At 47.3% G+C, this 21,479-nt stretch overlaps 1 protein-coding gene across 4 annotated transcripts in view; it reads right to left on the reverse strand.

Moving 5' to 3' along the window:
• Positions 1 to 21,479, reverse strand: part of tmem198ab (transmembrane protein 198ab) — a 231,444-nt gene that overhangs the window by 37,125 nt on the left and 172,840 nt on the right. For 3 of the 4 annotated variants that reach the window (XM_085986767.1, XM_085986765.1, XM_085986764.1), the window contains 2 exons: positions 16,282 to 16,857; positions 7,383 to 7,540 (listed from right to left, as the gene is read on the reverse strand). In XM_085986767.1, the coding sequence (XP_085842893.1) occupies positions 7,383 to 7,540; positions 16,282 to 16,834 (711 nt within the window). In that variant the 5' untranslated portion in view covers positions 16,835 to 16,857. Of the gene's footprint in view, positions 1 to 7,339; positions 7,541 to 16,281; positions 16,858 to 21,479 lie in introns of all 4 variants that reach the window. The other variant, XM_085986766.1, reaches the window with a different exon arrangement.

Below are 21,479 nucleotides of genomic sequence, written 5' to 3' on the forward strand. Positions count from 1 at the left end.
TTGTAAAGGCTCCCGCTCCGGATAATGTCTCTCAGTTGAGGTCGTTTCTAGGATTGATTAACTATTACCATAAATTTCTACCAAATCTATCCACGGTACTGCACCCGCTAAACGCTCTTTTACAGAAGGGGGTACCATGGGAATGGAGCGAAAACTGTAAGAAGGCATTTCGCAAAAGCAAAGAATTGATCACCTCAGAGGAAGTGTTGGCTCACTTCAACCCGACACTGCCTATTCGGTTGGCTTGTGATGCTTCTCCATATGGTATTGGGGCAGTACTCTCACACAAGTTGCCAAATGGCACGGAAAGGCCAGTCGCGTTTGCATCCAGATCATTGACCTCCGCTGAGCGCAACTATGCGCAGATCGATAGGTAGGCTCTCAGCCTTGTATGGGGAGTGAAGAAGTTTAATCATTACCTGCAGGGCCAAAAATTCACACTTCTGACAGACCATCAGCCGTTGGTATCCATTTTTAACCCTAAGAAGGGTGTTTCAGTGATGACAGCACAGCGTCTCCAGAGATGGTCCCTTTTCCTAGGGGCACATCAATATCAAATAGAATTCAAAGGTACGAAGCAGCATGGCAATGCTGATGGGCTGTCGCGCCTGCCACTACCTGAAGAAGAAGAAACGACGAAAGTTGACCCTGTTGAGTTATTTCATTCGACCATCATCGAGTGTTTACCAGTCACCAATGCAAGTATTGAAAGAGAAACCAGGAACGACCCGACACTGTCCAGAGTCTACGAGGTGACAGTGAAAGGATGGCCAACACGTGGTGATCCTCTGTTACCGGCATTCTCGGCAAGGCGAGACCAGCTGTCCGTCTGCCATGGTACTTTGATTTACGGGACAAGAGTGATTATTCCTCCCAAGTTAAGGGAAAGAGTTCTAAAAGAACTGCATGAAGGTCATCTGGGGGGAGTTAAGATGAAAAGTCTTGCTAGGGCTTATGTATGGTGGCCAGGTATTGACCAACAGATAGAGGAGTTGACGAAAAGCTGCGCTGGGTGCCAAAAAGTGCAAAATGCACCTCCGATCGCACCACTACACCCATGGGAATGGCCTTCAGCCCCATGGCAACGCGTACATATTGACTTTGCTGGTCCATTCATGGACTCCATGTTCCTAATTGCGGTGGACGCACATTCCAAATGGCCAGAAGTGATCAAGATGAATACCACTACTTCAGAAAAGACAATTGCAGTGTTAAGAACAATATTCGCAAGGAACGGATTGCCAGAACAGATCTGTTCGGACAACGGACCACAGTTCGTGTCGGAAGAATTCCAAAAATTCTTAAAGAAGAATGGGGTGAAACATTATACCTCTGCCCCATATCATCCGGCGACAATCGGGTTGGCAGAGAGATTTGTCCAAACATTCAAAAAGGCAATAAAGGCCATGAACGATGATCAGATTCCGCTACAGCACAAGGTGGACAATTTCCTAATGGCATATCGAAACGCCGCTCATGCAGTGACTAACCAAAGTCCTGCCATGATGTTTTATAACAGGAGGTTGCGGTCCAGGTTGGACTTGTTAAAACCAAATGTGCGGAGGGAAGTGGAAAACAAACAGTTCAGGCATATTAATAACAAGACCACTCGAAGTTTCGACGTAGGACAACCAGTGTTGGCAAGGGGCTATGGAAACGAAAAATGGCAGTCCGGAACAATTCGGGCCAGACAAGGACCTCTGATGTACACAGTAGATATTGGTAACAATGTGATAAGGCGTCATGCGGATCAACTGGTAGAATCGAGAGCAAGGGTCGAACCCATGGTTGCGACAGAGACAACTGTGGAAGACGTTAATGAACCTGAAGCATCTACCTCGGCAGGGAATGTACCTGATGATGATAACACCCAATGCATGGGAGACCAACTGGAGGAGTCACCTCAGCAACAGGAATCAGAGACCACTGAAAGGCGTTATCCAAACCGAATCAGAAGGCCTCCTGAGAGACTGAACCTTTGAACTGTTTATACCTGAAGTTATATATGTTATTATGTTATGTTAAATGGGGATATGACTGTTAAGCTAAAAAGGGAGTATTGTGGTGTATGTAACCTGTTCCACCTTAAGAGAACTTAAGCCTGTTCCACCTTAAGAGATGTACTACTTTCTCTGGCTGCTGTATACGTAATACCGGTGGTGACCACCGGTATATAAGCACTGTGTAGTAATATTGTATTTAGTATAGTCCTGATCTCCAACCAGTAAAGACCTGTTGAACTTTAATCTTGTAGTCTGTGTTAGTAATTACAACTAGAACACACAGACTTAACAATCGGGATATTGATAGCCTCTCTGCAGAAGATATTTCTGTGTCTCCTGGTGTGGGAGGGCAAGGAACTCCATCAAGGCTAAGAAGGTCAACACGAACAAGATATCCGGTCGACCGATTAAAAATGGACTTTTAAAATAATTAATAAATTAATAGTAAAATTTTAAAATTGTTGAAGGCATGTATTGCTCTAGTCATAAATAACTAATTGTAAACTGTAAAGGCTACCTAGGTTGAAGTATATTTTAAAAGGAGGGGTGAATGTGGTGATTATTCTTGTTTTATAAGAAGCATTGTAATTGGTTGCCTGTTTTCCTGCCTTGAGATATATGCTGTAAACTTATTGGTTAGTTGATTCCATGTGACCTGTGGTGGCCATCTTAAATTCAGTTTTCTACAGTGGTTGAGACTGGGTGCTCAACATGTACTTGCTGGTTTTTTAAGGTTAATAAAGCCTAGCTTTTGAAAGGCAATCTACTCTTTATTTCACAAGGGCAGTCACTCTCACCTCACCTCTGGAATTCTGCTCCTTTGTCCATGTTTGGACCAAGGCTGTAATGAGGTCGGGAGCCGAGTGGTCTTGGCGGAACCCAAACTGGGCATCAATGAGCAGGTTATTGGTGAGTGAGTGCTGCTTGATAGCACTGTCGATGACACCTTCCATCAATTTGCTGATGATTGAGCGTAGACTGATGGGCAGTAATTGGCCGGATTAGATTTGTCCTGCTTTTTGTGGACAGGACATATCTGGGCAGTTTTCCACATTGTCAGATAGATGCCAGTGTTGTAGCTGTACTGGAACAGCTTGGCTAGAGGCACGGCTAGTTCTGGAGCACAAGTCTTCAGCTGGGATGTTGTCCGGGCCCATAGCCTTTGCTGTATCCAGTGCGCTCAGTCATTTCTTGATATCACGTGGGGTGAATCAAATTGGCTGAATACTGGCTTCTGTGATGGTGGGGACCTCAGGAGGAGGCCGATATGGATCATCCACTCGGCACTTCTGGCTGAAGATGTTTCCAAACGTTTCAGCCTTGTCTTTTGCACTCACGTGCTGAGCTCCACCATCACTGAGGATGGGGATATTCATGGAGCCTCCTCCTCCCATTAGTTGTTCAATGGCCCACCACCATTCACGATTGGATGTGGCAGAACTGCAGAGCTTTGATCTGATCCGTTGATTGTGGGATCTCTTAGCCCTGTCTATAGCATGCTGCTTCTGCTTTTTAGCATGCATGTAGCCCTGTGTTGCAGGTTCCCCAGGTTGGCACCTCATTTTAGGTACGCCTGGTGCTGCTCCTGGCATGCTCTCCTACGCTCCTTATTGGACCAGGGTTGGTCCCCCAGCTTGATGGTAATGGTAGAGTTAGGGATATGCCGGGCCATGAGGTTACAGATTGTGGTGGAATACAATTCTGCTGCTGCTGATGGCCCACAGCGCCTCATGGATGCCCAGTTTTGAGTTGCTAGATCTGTTCTGAATATATCCCATTTAGCACGGTGGTAGTGCTACACAACATGATGGAGGGTGTTCTTAGTGTGAAGATGGGACATTGTCTCCACAAGGACTGTGCGGTGGTCACTGCTACCAACACTGTCATGGACAGATGCCTCTGCGACAGGTAGATTGGTGAGGACGAGGTCAAGTAGGTTTTTCACTCATGTTGGTTCTCTCACCACCTGTCGCAGGCCCAGACTGGCAGCTATGTCCTTCAGGAGAACTTTCTTGACCAGTATGTTTCTGGCCCAATGAGGAAGGAGGCATTGCTGGATCTGATTCTGGGAATGAGGTAAGTCAAGTGGAGCAAGTGTCAGTAGGGGAACATTTAGGGAACAGTGATCATAGTATCATAACATTTAAATTAGCTATGGAAAAGGACAGGGAGCAATCTAGAGTAAAAATACTTAATTGGCGGAAGGCCAATTTCAGTGGGTTGAAAACGGATCTGACCTGGGTAAACTGAAATCAAAGATTGGCAGGCAAAACTGTAATGGAACAATGGGCTGTCTTTAAAGAGGAAATAGTTCAGGTACAGTCAAGGTACATTCCCACTAGGGATAGAGGTAGGGCAATTAAAGTAATTGAGCTTCCTGGATGATGAAAGAGATAGAGAGTAAGATGAAACAGAAACAGAGCACATATGACAGATATCAGGTTGAGAATCAGGCTAAATATACAAAGTTCAGAGAAGTGAAAAATAAAATAAGGGGGGGCAAAGAGAGGGTATGAGAATAGAATGGCAGCTAACATAAAAGGTAATCCAAAAGTCTTTTTAGGCATATAAATAGTAAATGGGTAGTAAGAGGAGGGGTGGGGCCGATTAGAGACCAAAAAGGAGACCTACGCATGGAGGCAGAGGGTATGGCTGAGGTGCTACATGAGTAATTTGCATCTGTCTTCACCAAGGAAGAAGATGCTGCCATAGACATAGTGAAAGAGGAGCTAGAGGAGATACTGGATGGGATAAAAATTAATATAGAGGAGTTACTAGAAAGGCTGGCTGTACTTAAAGCAGATAAGTCACCAGGAGCGGCTGGGATGCATCCTAGGATGGTGAGGGAAGTAAAGGAAGAAATCGCGGAGGTACTCACCATAATCTTTCAATCCTCCTTAGAAACGGGGGTGGTGCCAGAGGACTGGAGAATTGCAAATGTTACATCTTTGTTCAAAAAAGGGTGTAAAGATAAACCTAGCAATGACAGGCCGGTCCGTATAACATCAGTAGTGGGGAAGCTTTTAGAAACGATAATCAGGGACAAAATTAACAGTCACTTGGACAAGTGTGGATTAATTAAGGAAAGCCGGCACGGATTTGTTAAAGGCAAATCATGTTTAACCAACTTGATTGAGTTTTTTGATGAGGGAACAGAGAGGGTTGATGAGGGCAATGCGGTTGACGTGGTGTACATGGACTTCCAAAAGGCGATCGACAAAGTGCCACATAATAGGCTTACCAGCAAAGTTGAAGCCCATGGAATAAAAGGGACAGTGGCAGGATGGATACGGAATTGGCTAAGTGACAGGAAACAGAGAGTAGTGGTGAACGGTTGTTTTTTGGACTGGAGGAAGGTACACAGTGGTGTTCCCCAGGGGTCGGTTCTAGGACCACTGCCTTTCTTGATATATATCAATGACTTAGACGTGGGTGTACAGGGCACAATTTCAAAATCTGCAGATGACACAAATCTTGGAAGTATAGTGAACAGTGAGGAGGAGAGTGATAGACTTCAAGAGGACATAGACAGGCTGGTGGAATGGGCGGACACGTAGCAGATGAAATTTAACGCAGAAAAGTGCGAAGTGATACATTTTGGTAGAAAGAATGAGGAGAGGAAATATAAACTAAAGGGTGCAATTCTAAAGGGGGTGCACGAACAGAGAGACCTGGGGGTATATGTGCACAAATCGTTGAAGGTGGTAGGGCAGGTTGAGAAAGCAGTTAAAAAAGCTTACGCGATCCTGGGCTTCATGAATAGAGGTATAGAGTACAAATGCGTGGAAATTATAATGAACCTTTATAAAACACTGGTTCGGCCTCAACTGGAGTATTGTGTCCAATTCTGGGCACCGCACTTTAGGAAGGATGTGAAGGCCTTAGAGAGGGTGCAGAAAAGACTTACAAGGATGAGGGGTGAGGGGCTTCAGTTATATGGATAGACTGGAGAAGCTGGAGTTGTTCTCCTTAGAGCAGAGAAGATTGAGAGGAGATTTGATAGAGCTGTTCAAAATCATGAGGGGTCTGGACAGAGAAGATAGATAGAAACTGTTCCCATTGGCAGAAGGGTCGAGAACCAGAGGACACAGATTTAAGGTGATTGGCAAAAGAACCAAAGGTGACATGAGGAAAATTTTTTTTTATTCAGCGAGTGGTTAGGATCTGGAATGCACTGCCTGAGGGTGGTGGAGGCAGGCTCAATCACGGCTTTCAAAAGGGAGATGGTGAAGTACCTGAAGGAAAAAAATTTGCTGGGCTACGGGGAAAGGGCAGGGGAGTGGGACTAGCTCAAGTTCTCTTGCAGAGAGCCGGCATCGACTCGACGGGCCGAATGGCCTCCTTCCGTGCTGTAACCATTCTCTGATTCTATACGCCGGCCCAGTGACCAGTGTCCAGCCACGCTCCGTCAATCTGTTACCAGCAACTTTAACAAACATTAATGACCCAGCCCCAAACCATGTCACTGCCCACAGTCCGAAAAACTTCAAATCAGTCTCGTCCCTTTACTTTTGTTGGTTCAAATATCCTCGCAATCAGCCAAAAGGCCCCATAACACTGTCTCAACCTGCAATCTCACAAGTAGAAATGTCAAGAACAGTGCTTGATGTGTTTCATGGGACACTGTAGAGGGAGCTTTACTCTGTATCTAACCCGTGCTGTACCTGCCCTGGGAGTGTTTGATGGGGCAGTGTAGAGGGAGCTTTACTCTGTATCTAACCTGTGCTGTACCTGCCCTGGGAGTGTTTGATGGGACAGTGTAGAGGGAGCTTAACTCTGTATCTAACCGTGCTGTTCCTGCCCTGGGAGTGTTTGATGGGGCAGTGTAGAGGGAGCTTTACTCTATATCTAACCCGTGCTGTACCTGCCCTGGGAGTGTTTGATGGGGCAGTGTAGAGGGAGCTTTACTCTGTATCTAACCTGTGCTGTACCTGCCCTGGGAGTGTTTGATGGGACAGTGTAGAGGGTGCTTTACTCTGTATCTAACCCGTGCTGTACCTGTCCTGGGAGTGTTTGATGGGACAGTGTAGAGGGAGCTTTACTCTGTATCTTACCTGTGCTGTACCTGCCCTGTGAGTGTTTGATGGGACAGTGTAGAGGGAGCTTTACTCTGCATCTAACCCGTGCTGTACCTGCCCTGGGAGTGTTCGATGCCGAGATAGGGTGGAGCAAACGTTTAACCGACCGCGCTCTCGATTATTCCTGCACGAAACCCGTAGCGACCCTGCCCCAGAAAGAGATGCGAGAGAAAAATGCAGAGGTGGGAATCCAGAGTGCAGGCGTAGGACAGACAAAGGAGAACAGCACAGACAGGTTATACTCTACCACTCGGTTACCTTCAGCACGGTGAACAAACAAAGATTAGAAACGGTGACTCACCGGAGAAAGCACATCTCCATCGTACCGACGTACTGGGTTGGGCTTTCTCCGGTACGCTGGTTCCTGGTACGTCTTGTGGTGCCTCCTCCTCTTCTTCTTGTCCTCCCTCTGTCGTATTCTCATCAGCTGAACTCGCCTCTGCCTCCTGCTGATAATTACTGGGAAGGTGTGGGGGAAAGAAAAGAAAATGGGGGTCAATCAGACTCGGTTTCTTGGCCATCGTGAGCGCCACACACTTCACTGTTTACCTAGGCCGCCACTTCATCCCCACAGCGCCTCCGACAGCGTCCAGAATTCGTGCGCGGACCTTGTCCCCTCCCCCTCCCCTACGAGAACCAGGATGATTTGGACAGGTTGGGTGATTGGGCAGAAGGATGGCAGATGCAATATAACGTGGATAAATGCGAGGTTATCCACTTTGGTCTCAAAAACAGGAAGGCAGATTATTATCTGAATGGCAATAGATTGGGAGAAGGGGAAGTGCAACGAGACCTGGGTGTCCTTGTGCACCAGTCGCTGAAGGTAAGCATGCAGGTGCAGCAGGCGGTTAAGAAGGCCTTCGTAGCGAGAGGGTTTGAGTACAGGAACAAGGAAGTCTTGCTGCAGTTGTACAGGGCCTTGGTGAGACCACACCTTGAGTATTGTGTGCAGTTTTGGTCGCCTCATCTGAGGAAGGATGTTCTTGCCATGGAAGGAGTGCAGCGAAGATTCACCAGGCTGATACCTGGGATGGCAGGAATGACATATGAGGAGAGATTGGGTCGAATGGGCTTGTACTCGCTGGAGTTTAGAAGAATGAGAGGGGATCTCATTGAAACTTATAAAATTCTAACAGGACTAGACAGACTAGATGCAGGAAGGATGTTCCTGATGGTCAGGGAGTCCAGAACCAGGGGTCACAGTCTAAGGATAAGGGGTAAGCCATTTAGGACTGAGATGAGGAGGAATTTCTTCACCCAGAGAGTGGTGAACCTGTGGAATTCGCTACCAAAAAAGGCAGTTGAGGCCAATTCATTAAATATATTCAAGAAGGAGTTGGATATATTTCTTAAGGCTAAAGGGATCAAGGGATATGGGGAGAAAGCAGGGACAGGGTACTGAGTTTGGATGATCAGCCATGATCTCATTGAATGGTGGAGCAGGCTCGAGGGGCCGAATGGCCTACTCCTGCTCCTATCTTCTATGTTTCTATGTTTATATAAAAGGATGGTAGTCGGGCACATTGAGTTTCTGGATCTTTCCATTTTCTTTATTGGCAACACAGCGGCCCAGCCGGTGTGTGTAGCTGAGCCAAACCAGAGCAGGAAAGACCCCGAGATAAACCCCCACTCCGTGCCCAGTTAACTCATCACAGCCGGAGCGGAACCGCCTTTGTGGGATGCCCACAGAAACAAAGGACTTATATTCACGACCTCAGGACGTCCCAAAGCGCTTTACAGCCAATGAAGTTGTTTTTGAATTCTAGTGACTGTTGCAATGTCGGAAACGCAGCAGCCAACTTGCGCACAGCAAGCTCTCACAAACAGCAATGTGATAATGGCCAGATTATCTGGATTTTTTACTGAGGTTGGTTGAGGGGTCAATGTTGGCCCAGGAGAACTCCCCTGCTCTTCTTCGAAATTGTGCGGTGGGATCTTTTACACCCACCTGAGAGAGAAGACAGGGCCTCGGTTTAACATCACATCCGAAAGACGGCACCTCCGACAGTGTCGGAGCTCGTCCTGTGGGCGATCAGAGGCGTAGACCCATCATTCTAACATGAAGTATTTTCTTAGAGTGGCCTTTTGGTGTCAGCCAGTGGCTCATTGGATAGCACTCTCTCACCTCTGAGTCAGAAGGTCGTGGGTTCAAGTCCCACTCCAGAGACTTCAGCACATAATCCAGGCTGACACTCCCAGTGCCAGTACTGAAGGAGCGCTGCACTGTCGGAGGTGCCGTCTTTCAGATGAGGCGTTAAACCGAGGCACCGTCAGCTCTCTCAGGTGGATGTAAAAGCTCCCATGGCACTATTCCAAGAGAAGAGCAGGGGAGTTCTCCCTGGTGTCCTGGACCAGCATCACTCAAAAAGCAGATGATCTGATCATTATCTCATTGCTGTTTGTGGGAGCTTGCTGTGAGCAAATTGGCTGCTGCATTTCCTACATTACAACAGTGACTACACTTCAAAAAGTAGTTTAGCAAAATACTGCGGATGCTGGAAATCCGAAATAACAACAGAAAACGCTGGAAAAACTCAGCAGGCCAGGCAACATCCGTGGAGAGAGAAACAGAGTTAACGTTTCAGGTCGAAGGTCCTTCGTCAGAACTGGAAAAAAGCAGGAAATGGAACAGATTTTAAAGCAAGTTTAGGGGCTGGGAAATGGGGGATGGGGATGAAAGAACAAAAGGGAAGGTCAGCGACAGGATGGAAGGTGGAAGAGGTTAAGAGACATTGAGAGAGAGACATTGGCCCAGTAATTCGGGTCCCAACGCGTGAGTACGCACGGGGTACCCACGCGTGGACCCGATGGAAATGCCGGTTTCTTGCAGGCACAGCGCATGCGCGGGAAAACGGCACTTCCGGTCCCCTGAAAGCAGGGGTTAAGAGGTGAAACGCGTGCGACGTATGAGGCAGCGCGTGTGCGTTGAACTTCCTTTTTTTTGACAGGTTTGCCCGTGTGAAGGCCTCCACGTTTACACATTAAAAAAGCAGACGTAAGGACTTCATTTTAAAAGGTAAGTGGTCAATTAATTAAAATTAGAACATTTTTTCCACAGGTTTATTATTTTTAAATACTTTACAGTAAGGTAAGTGTATTTTTAGCTCCGATTTTTTATTAAATTATTTTTTTCAAAAATTTAAATTATTGTTTAAAATGGTTATTTAATGTTATTTATAGTTGATTTAAATAGTGTGATGTTTTAAAAAAATGTATTTTAAGGTTATGTATTGTTTTGGGCGCCCGGAGTTTTCATGAGTTTGACAGGTCTTATGTCAAACTCATGAATGGACTTTTCCCTCCTCCGATTGGTTGCCCGGTGCTCACGTGATCCCAGCCGACGCATCGCACTAAGTACGCCGCTGGGTCGCGCAAGCACAGCGCGCCGGGAGCTGGACCGGGCCACAGACAGGAAATCCACACAGGCCCAGGCCTCAACTGTCGGCGCGCTATGTAAGTGTAGGTCGGGGGCTTGCACCCACGGGAAGCCCCCGACATGAATTTCTGGGCCAATAAGAGATATTCAAGGCAAGAGGAGGTGGTAATGGGACAGGTTAAGGAGCAAAGGATGGCTCGAGATGAAGTGTGAATTGCGCTGGCAGAATGAAGACAGCTGCCATGTGGAGGGAAGAAAAAAGGACAAACAAAAAGTGAGGATAAAAAAAAATAACAAAATAAAATATATATATATGTGATAGGGGCCGAGGTTATGATCTGAAATTGTTGAACTCGATATTGAGTCCGGAAGGCTGTAAAGTGCCTAATCGGAAGATGAGGTGCTGTTCCTCGAGTTTACGCTGAGCTTCTGTGGAACAATGCAAGAGGCCGAGGACGGTGAGGTCCGAGTGGGAATGGGGCGGTGAATTAAAGTGACAGTCCACCGGGAGCTCGGGGTCCCCCTTACGGACTGAATGGAGGTGTTCCGCAAAGCGGTCACCCAATCTGCGGCTGGCCTCCCCGAGGTAGAGGAGACCACATCTTCCCTCCCACGTGGCAGCTGTCCTTCATTCTGCCAGCGCAATTCACACTTCATCGAGAGCCATCCTTTGTTCCTTAACCTGTCCCATTACCATCTCCTCTTGCCTTGAATATCTCTGAATGTCTCTCAATGTCTCTTAATCTCTCCTGCTTTCTATCCCATCACTGACCTTCCCTTTTGTTCTTTCATTCCCCTCCCCCTTTTCCCAGCCCCTAAACTTGCTTAAAAATCTGTTCCATTTCCTGCTTTTTTCCAGTTCTGACGAAGGGTCTTCGACCTGGAACGTTAACTCTGTTTCTCTCTCCACGGATGTTGCCTGGCCTGCTGAGTTTTTCCGGCGTTTTCTGTTGTTATTTCAAAAGTATTTCATTGTCTGTAAAACACTTTAGGTCGTCTTGAGGTTGTGAAAGGCACTATAGAAATGCAAGTCTTTTATTCTTTCTATGAATGTGGACATTGAAATTTGAAATGGGAAATATTGTCAGGGAGTGTGACAACAGGCAGTGAAGTTTTGTAGAATGCAAATGCACAGCTGTAATATTTTTAACGTATTATAGAAATTATGTGATTGTTTCCCTTGCTTAATATTAAGATCGCTGAAGTAAATTCTTCTGTTATTCTGTTTAGTGCCAATTAAAGCACAGGGGCCGTGTGTGTGTCCGCTCGTTCAAGCAGCGCAATCCGAGGCGGAAACCGCTGCAAAACATCGGAGAATTTGAAACCTAAGTCAGTCACGCCCGTAAACCACTGGCGGTCGTATTTTCCGCCATCTTTTACACTAGTTCAAGGTTCAATTTGCCCAAATCATACCCCGTGCCCACAAAACCGTCCACGCCCCCTTCCCACCACCCACCCCCCCCGAAGTTCGACAGTGCGAGAGTCCACTGATCGTGCTGGTTCGGGAAGACTCTTCAAATCGTGCTCGAACCCTTGAGCGCACAGTTGCTAGTCAGCACATTTTAAAAGTTTTTCCGCGTCATGTTTTTTCGTAGAAGTAATTTATCTGGATTTTCAAAAGGCCTTCGATAAGGTACCCCATATTAGACTGATGAACAAGGTCAGAGAATGCGGAGTCAGGGGACAAGTAGCAGAATGGATTGCTGGCTGGCTTCAGGACAGAAAGCAGAGAGTGGGAGTAAAGGGTAGCTATTCACAGTGGCAGAAGGTGGGTAGTGGTGTTCCACAAGGATCAGTGCTGGGACCACTGCTGTTCACAATTTACATTAACAATTTAGACTTTGGAATCACAATTTCTAAATTTGCGGATGACACCAAATTGGGAGGATAGTCAATACTGAGGAGGACTGCAACAGATTACAGGAGGGTATTAATAAACTTTCAGAATGGGCATATAATTGGCAAATGAAGTTCAACACAGATAAATGTGAGATATTACATTTTGGTAGGAAGAATAGGGAGGTCACTTATCACTTGGAGGGTGCGAGTCTAGGTCATAGAGTCATAGAGTTTTACAGCACAGAAAGAGGCCCTTCGGCCCATCGTATCTGCGCCGCCCATCCATCCCTGTCCAGTCTAATCCCATTTTCCAGCATTTGGTCCATAGCCTTGTATGCAATGGCATTCCAAGTTCTCATCCAAATGCTTCTTGAATGTTGTGAGGGTTCCTGCCTCTACCACCCTTTTGGGCATTGAGTTCCACATTCCAACCACCCTCTGGGTGAAAAAGTTCCTCCTCAAATCCCCTCTAAATCTCCTGCCCCTTACCCTGAATCTATGCCCCCTTGTTATTGACCCCCCTACTAAGGGGAAAAGTTCCTCTTTGTCTACCCTATCTATGCCCCTCATCATTTTGTATACCTCAATCAGGTCCCCCCTCAGCCTTCTTTGCTCCAAGGAAAACAACCCCAGCCTGTTTAGTCTTTCTTCATAGCTGAGGCGCTCCATCCCAGGTAACATCCTGGTGAATCTTCTCTGCACCCTCTCCAAAGCAATCACATCCTTCCTATAGTGAGGCGACCAGAACTGCACACAGTACTCCAGCTGTGGCCTCACCAGCGTTTTGTACAGCTCCATCATAACCTCCCTGCTCTTATATTCTATGCCTCGGCTAATGAAGGCAAGTATCCCATATGCCTTTTTAACCACCTTATCTACCTGTTCCGCTGCCTTCAGGGATCTATGTACATGTACACCAAGGTCCCTCTGACCCTCTGTACTTCCTAGGGTCCTACCACTCATTGTGTATTCCCTTGCCTTATTTGTCCGTCCAAAATGCATCACCTCGCACTTTTCAGGGTTAAATTCCATTTGCCACTTTTCCGCCCATCTGACCAACCCGTTTATATCGTCCTGTAGCCTGAGGCTTTCCTCCTCGCAATTGACCACCCCACCAATTTTCGTGTCATCTGCGAACTTGCTGATCATACCTTTTACATTCTCATCCAAATCATTTATGTAGATCACAAACAACGAGGGACCCAGCACCGATCCCTGAGGTACCCCACTGGACACAGGCTTCCAGTCACAAAAGCAACCTTCGACCATCACCCTCTGCCTCCTGCCACTCAGCCAGTTTAGGATCCAACGCGCCAAGGCACCCTGGATCCCATGGGCTCTTACCTTCTTGACCAGTCTCCTATGCAGGACTTTGTCAAAGGCTTTACTGAAGTCCATGTAAACCACATCCACAGCATTTCCCTCATCCACCCCCCTAGTCACCCCCTCGAAAAATTCAATCAGATTTGTCAGACATGATTTACCCTTGACAAAGCCATGCTGACTATCCCCGATTAATCCTTGCCTCTCCAAGTGGAGACTAATTTTGTCCCTCAGAATTTTTTCCAATAATTTCCCTACCACAGATGTTAGGCTCACTGGCCTGTAATTCCCTGGTTTATCCCTGCTACCCTTCTTGTATAATGGTACTACATTAGCTGTTCTCCAGTCCTCTGGTACATCCCCTGTGGCCAGAGAGGTTCTGAAAATTTGTGTCAGAGCCCCTGCAATCTCCTCCTTTGCCTCCCACAGCAGCCTGGGATACATCTCGTCCGGGCCTGGGGATTTATCCACTTTTTGGCCTGCTAAAACCGCTAGCACCTCCTCCCTCTCGATGCTAATATGTTCAAGTATGTCACAGTCCCCTTGCCCGATTTCTATGTCTGCATCGTCTTTCTCCATAGTGAACACAGATGCAAAAAATTCATTTAAAACCCCGCCTACATCATCTGGCTCTACACACAGATTGCCACTTTGGTCCCTAATGGGCCCTACCCTTTCCCTGGTTATCCTCTTGCCCTTAATATACTTATAAAACATCTTAGGATTTTCCTTTATTTTGCTCGCCAGTGTTATTTCATGGCCCCTCCTTGCCCTCCTAATTTCTTTTTTAAGTATGCCCCTGCACTTTTTATACTCCTCTAGGGCTTCCTCCGTCTTTAGTCAGGTGGGGTAGAGGAACAAAGGGATCTCAGAGTACAAATACACAAATCACTAAAAGTTGCGACACAGGTTAGCAAGGCCATAACAAAAGCAAACCAAGCACTAGCGTTTATTTCTAGAGGAATAGAATTGAAAAGTAGGGAAGTTATACTAAACCTGTATCGAACCTTGGTTAGACCACACTTGGAGCACTGCGTACAGTTCTGGTCGCCATATTATAAAAAGGATATAGAGGCACTGGAGAGGGTGCAGAGAAGATTTACAAGGATGATACCAGAAATGCGAGGGTATATATATCAGGAAAGGATGAACAGGCTGGGTCTCTTTTCTCCTGAGAAAAGAAGGCTGTGTGGTGACCTAATAGAGGTCTTTAAAATTATGAATGGTTTTGATAGAGTGGATACAGACAGAGAATGTTTCCACTTGTGGGAAAGATCATAACTAGAGGCCATCAATATAAGATAATCACCAAGAAATCCAATAGGGAATTCAGAAGAAACTTCTTTACCCAAAGAGCGGTGAGAATGTGGAACTCGCTACCACAGGGAGTGGTAGAAGCGAATAGTATAGATGCATTTAAGGGGAGGCTGGATAACACATGAGGGAGAAGGGAATAGAGGGTTATACTGATAGATTTAGATGAGGAAAGACGGGAGGAGGCTCGAGTGGAGCATAAATGCCGGCATGGACTGGTTGGGCCGAATGGCCTGTTTCTGTGCTGTATATCCTGTGTAATCCTATGTAAAAGTATTTAATTTACTAACAAACTGTCTAGTGTACACTAACGAAACTGTTACTGTTTGGACACTAAGGGAATCAAGGGATTTGTGGATAGGCTGAGAAAGTGGAGTTGAGGCAGAAGATCAGCCAACTCACTGGAGTTTAGAAGATTGAGAGGGGATCTCATCGAAACCTATAAAATTCTGTCAGGCCTGGACAGACTAGATGCAGGAAGGATGTTCCCGATGGCCGGGGAGTCCAGAACCAGGGGTCACAGTCTAAGGATAAGGGGTAAGCCATTTAGGACTGAAATGAGGAGGAATTTCTTCACCCAGAGAGTGGTGAACCTGTGGAATTCTCTGCCACAGAGGGCGGTGGAGGCCAGTTCATTAAATATATTCAAGAAAGAGTTGGATATATTTCTTAAGGCTAAAGGGATCAAGGGATATGGGGAGAAGGCAGGGACAGGGTACTGAATTTGGATGATCAGCCATGATCTCATTGAATGGCGGAGCAGGCTCGAGGGGCCGAATGGCCTACTCCTGCTCCTATCTTCTATGTTTCTATGATCTTATTGAATGGCGGAGCAGGCTCGAGGGGCCATATGGCTGACTCCTGCTCCTAATTCTTATGTTCTTATTAAATGATTCAGTGTAGTTTCTTCCAGTGATTTTCAGCGATCTTTCTTTAAATCAGGTTGCTGACAGACTGGACACCCTTATTAAAAACGCTTATTTTTGTTGATTGGACACATTGGGCTGGATTTTGATACTGAAGGCGTGTAGGAGGCGGGACTACAACTTTCAGGGTTGTAGTCCCGCCTCCATCGAGTTGTGGCGAACCCACGCGATTTTCACTTGATTGACCTTGTTGAGCTCGCCTAATGTTAAGTATATTACGCTGTATACTTAATAAATCTTGATCTATTGCTCAAACATACTGGCTGGTGTCTTGTCCAAGAACTCAGAGATCATTACGATCTTACACTACCTTGCCCCCGCCGCCACTGCCCCCCCCCCCCCCACCCCCCACCCCGTACTTTATTTGAGTTCTGGCTCAGCCATTTTCTGTAGGCCCATTACCCCCGGTATACGGGGCCTACCTTCTGTGTGTGAGTAGCCTTCCGCCGTGACTTTGAACTGCACCAGGACACCGAGGGCGGTCAGTACGGGCCAGACGCCCAGGATCACCCAGCTGTACCAGCACACGGGCTGCAAGGGAGCCACCTTAATCCTCTCATAGACGTACTGCACCAGCAGGAAGAGCTCGATGAAGTAGTCCACCGTCACGGTGATGATGGCGCTGCCAAACACGGCGGTGGAGAGCACGGTGAAGATCCGCTGCCACTGCAGGGTCAGCACGGCGAAGAACATGCCGGCGCCCAGCAGCAGGCCGATGGGGACCCAGACGGTGCGGGGGTGGTAGAACTGCTCCAGGACCACCAGGGTGGCCACAGCGACCAGCAGGCCCAGCAGCAGGCCCACCATGAAGAGGCCGACGCTTCGCACCAGCATGGTGACCAGGCCGCAGAGGATGCCAATTCCCAGCCCGATGCCCACGCTGGCCTCCATGCTCAGCTGTGTGTCCAGGACCCTCTCCTTGTAGCACAGCATGAAGATGACGATGGAACCAAACATCAAGCCGGTCAGGAACATGATGGCTTTGAAGCAGCGGTAACCTGCAACGGAAAGAGAGGCAATAACAATGGGCCGAATTTCCGTGGAGAAATGACGGCGTGTTAACCACTTTCTCTGTGGTGTCACTTATGTGGTGACAGCAGGTAGCCCTCTCACCTCTAAGTTTGCTTTTGTTACCTCTAGACTTGACTATTCCAACGCACTCCTGGCTGGCCTCTCACGTTCTACCCTACGTAAACTTGAGGTCATCCAAAACTCGGCTGCCCGTGTCCTAACTCGCACCAAGTCCCATTCGCCCATCACCCCCTGTGCTCACTGGCCTACATTGGCTCCCGGTTAAGCAACGCCTCGATTACAAAATCCTCCAACTCTGGCCTCTTGAGCATTTTAATCGCGCAACCATTGGTGGCCATGCCTTCAGCTGCCTCGGCCCTAAGCTCTGGAATTCCCTTCCTAAACCTCTCTGCCTCTCTTTCTTCCTTTAAGACGCTCCTTAAAACCTACCTCTTTGACCAAGCTTTTGGTCATCTGCCCATATATCTCCTTGTGTGGCTCAGTGTCAAATTTTGTTTTATAACACTCCGGTGAAGCATTTTGGGACATTTTACTACGTTAAAGGCACTAGATAAATACAAGTTGTTGTTGTTGGGTCAATAGGTCGTGGGTTCAAGTCCCACTCCAGAGACTTGAGCACAAAAATCCAGACTGACACTCCAGTGCAGTACTGAAGGAGTGCTGCACTGTCGGAGGTGCTGTCTTTCAGATGAGACGTTAAACTGAGGCCCCGTCTGCCCTCTCAGGTGTAAAAGATTCCACGGCCTCTATTTCGAAGACGAGCAGGGGGAGTTCTCCCCGGTGTCCTGGGGCCAATATTTATCCACCAACACCACTAATAAACAGATTATCCGGTCATTATCACATTGCTGTTTGTGGGAGCTTGCTGTGCGCAAACTGGCTGCCGCGTTTCCTACATTACAACAGTGACTACACTTCACAAAAGTATTTCTTTGTCTGTAAAGCACTTTGGGACGTGCTGAGGTCATAAAAAGCGCTATAGAAATGCCGGTCCTTCTTTCTTTCTGGGAGGGATTGTCATCTCGTGATTTCTCCCTTTATTTTTTGGTGATGATCTTAAATTTATTCACACCAGTTACCAACTTACTGACCAGTGGAATTAGCTTCTTCTGATTTACCAAAATGACTTGTAATTTTCAACGCCTCTATATCAGATCTCTTCTTAACCTTGTACGATAGCAAAATACCGCAGATGCTGGAAATCCGAAATAACAACAGAAAATGCTGGAAAAACTCAGCAGGCCAGGCAACATCCGTGGAGAGAAAATAGAGTCAGCGTTTCGGGTGAAAACCCTTTGTCAAGACTAAAGAAGCACAGGAAATGAAATAGATTAAGAGGCAGGCTGGGAGAGAACAAAAGAGAAGAGAAGAGACATTAAGAGGTATTCAAAACGAGACGAGATGGTGATAGGACTAATGGAGACAAAAGACGGCTCTAGATTAGGTGTGAAATGCGCTGGCAGAATGGGAGACAGCTGCCATGTGGGAGAGAGAAAAAAAAGGGGGAGGAAAGGCCAAAACAAAGGTGTGGATAAAAAATATAAGTAAAAATGTAATAGGGGCCGAGGTTATGATCTGAAATTGTTGAACTCGATATTGAGTCCGGAAGGCTGTAAAGTGCCTAATCGGAAGATGAGGTGCTGTTCCTCGAGTTTACGGTGAGCTTCCGTGGAACAATGCAAGAGGCCGAGGACGGTGAGGTCCGAGTGGGAATGGAGCGGTGAATTAAAATGACAGGCGACCGGAAGCTCGGGGTCGCCCTTACGGACTGAACGGAGGTGTTCCGCAAAGGTCTCCTCTTAATCTTCTCTGTCCGAATGAAAAGTGCCCCAGATTCTCTGGTCTCTCCTCATAACTAAAGCCTCTCACCCCTTCCGATCAGCCGAGTGACACTATTAAGCACCCTCTCCATGGCCTTGACATCCTTCCTAAAGTAAGGTGACCGATAACTGGACACATTGGGCCAAATCTCGCTGGATAACTAACAGTGAGTTAACGACGAACGCCGTTAATAATGCGCACATTGGCCAGCACGTTCGGGGGGTGAAGAGATACGGCGCCAGTTGTGAATCTCCAGAACTTGCCGCACAAATGGCATCTCGCCCTCAGCCTCCCCGTTATATTTAACAACTTGCTGGATTTGCACGCTAATTGCCCGTTAAACTTACCACAGAAAGTTAGGGCTGGTAACTAATAGCACAAGTACCCTATTAACGATATGATCATTGTTAATGCGATGCCAATCGATCTCTCTGGCCCAGAATGGGAACAATTTAAACTGTTCCATCTCATTCCTGCAGGTAGTCAATTGTTAGAAATTTTTAAAAAATAATATTTTTCCTTACTGTTCCTTTCTGTCTCTTTTCTCTCTCTCTCTCTCTTAATCCAATCTTTCTTTCCCTCTCTTTATTTCTCTCCCTGATTTGAATCTAATTCACCCTATTTCCCTCTCCATCGTTCCTGTTTCTTTCTCAATCCTGAAATCTCACGGGTTGAGGAGACAGTCTGACGGTCCCACCATTCACCGAGGTTCCAGACGCCCCATCTCCCACGCCGCCCCGTTATCAGCTCGCACTCCCAGCAAGTTACAGGGCAAAATTATATTTGAGCTGAAGGGTGTCCACGGCAGCGAATTCTAGGCCAACGCTGAAGGTCATGTCTCTCCTTCTGTTGGCCGTGCCTTCTGCTTCCTGGGTCCGAAGATCTGGAATGCCCTCCCTATACCTCTCCGCCTCTCCATCCTCCTTTAAGACTCTCCTTAAAACCTACCGCTGTGACCAAGCCCTGTCCTGCTATCTCCTTACGGGGCTCGGTGTCAAATGTTTGTCTGATAACGCTCCTGTGAAGCGCCTTGGGATGAATTTACGATGTGAAAGGCGCTATAGAAATGCAAGTTGTTGTTGTTATTCTGCCCTTCTCCCTTAAGGCAGTTCTTTATATACCCCCAACTCCATGCGGTATCCACACGACCATGGCATCATCCACCCTCAGCCAATCAGTGACACTGTAGCCCATTTACCCCATATGTTTCTCCCTGACTCTTTTCAGCAGACGCAACTTAAAACCAAACTGCAGTGGAACGGTTAAGGGTGACACTTCATCCAAGTCGCTGACCAGGCTCCAGGACTGGAATCACTCCAATGAATGACCGTCAGACTGTCTCCTCAACCCGTGAGATTTCAGAGCTGTATAGAGCTCTGGTCAGACCCCATCTGGAGCACTGTGTTCAGTTCTGGGCCCCGCACCTCGGGAAGGATATATCGGCCTTGGAGGGGGAGCAGCGCAGATTCACCAGGACGATACCGGGGCCAATGGGATTAAATTATGAGGACAGGTTGTATAGACTAGGCTTGTATTCCCTTGAGTATAGAAGATTAACAGGTGATCTAATTGAGTTGTTTAAGATGATTAAAGGAGTTGATAGGGTAGATAGTGAGAAACTATTCACTCTGGTGGGGGAAATCCAGAATAAGGGGGCATAACCTTAAAATTAGAGCCAGGCCGTTCAGGGGTGATGTCAGGAAGCACTTCTTCACACAAAGGGTGGTGGAAATCTGGAACTCTCTCCCCCAAATGGCTGTTGAGGTTGTGGGGGGTCAATTGAAAGTTTCAAAACTGTGATTGATTGATTCTCCCAGTTTCTCCGTCTGCGCCGCATCTGCTCTGACGATGCCACCTTCCACACCAGTGCTTCCAACATGTCTTCCTTTTTCCTCAACCGAGGATTCCCCTCTACAGTGGTTGACACGGCCCTCGACCGTGTCCGTTCTATCTCCCGCACTTCTGCCCTCACCCCTGTCCCTCCCTCCTGGAACCACGATAGAGTTCCCTTTGTCCTCACCTTTCACCCCACCAGCCTCCACATTCAACGGATCATCCTCCACAATTTCCGCTACCTCCAGCATGATCCCACCACCAAACGCATCTTCCCCTCAGCTCCCCTTTCAGCATTCCGTAGGGACCGCTCCCTCCGCGACACCCTAGTCCACTTCTCTATCACCCCCAACACCCCTTCCCCTTCGCCCAGCACCTTCCCGTGCAAGCGCAGGAGATGCAACACATGCCCTTTTACCTCCCCCCTTCCCACTGTCCAGGGCCCCAAACACCCCTTCCAGGTGAAACAGCGATTTACTTGTAATTCTTGCAATTTAATATACTGTATTCGCTGCTCACGATGCGGTCTCCTCTCCATTGGGGAGACCAAACGCAGATTGGGTGATGCTTTGCGGAATTCCTCCGTTCAGTCCGTAAGGGGGACCCCGAGCTTCCGGTCGCCTGTCACTTTAATTCTCCGCTCCACTCCCACTCTGACCTCACCGTCCTCGGCCTGTTGCATTGTTCCACGGAAGCTCAGCGTAAGCTCGAGGAACAGCACCTCATCTTTCGATTAGGCACTTTACAGCCCTCTGGACTCAACATAGAGTTCAACAATTTCAGATCATAACCTCGGCCCCTATCATATATATATAGATTTTTTAACCACACTTTTTGTCTGTGTCTTTTTTTCTTCCCTCCACATGGCAGCTGTCTTTCACTCTGCCAGCGCAATTTACACTTCATCTAGAGCCACCTTTTGTTTCTTAACCTG

This window comes from Somniosus microcephalus, chromosome 4 (genome assembly GCF_052327205.1).
Source record: "Somniosus microcephalus isolate GS21.2 chromosome 4, FLI_Smic_1.0, whole genome shotgun sequence".
NCBI lineage: Eukaryota > Metazoa > Chordata > Chondrichthyes > Squaliformes > Somniosidae > Somniosus > Somniosus microcephalus.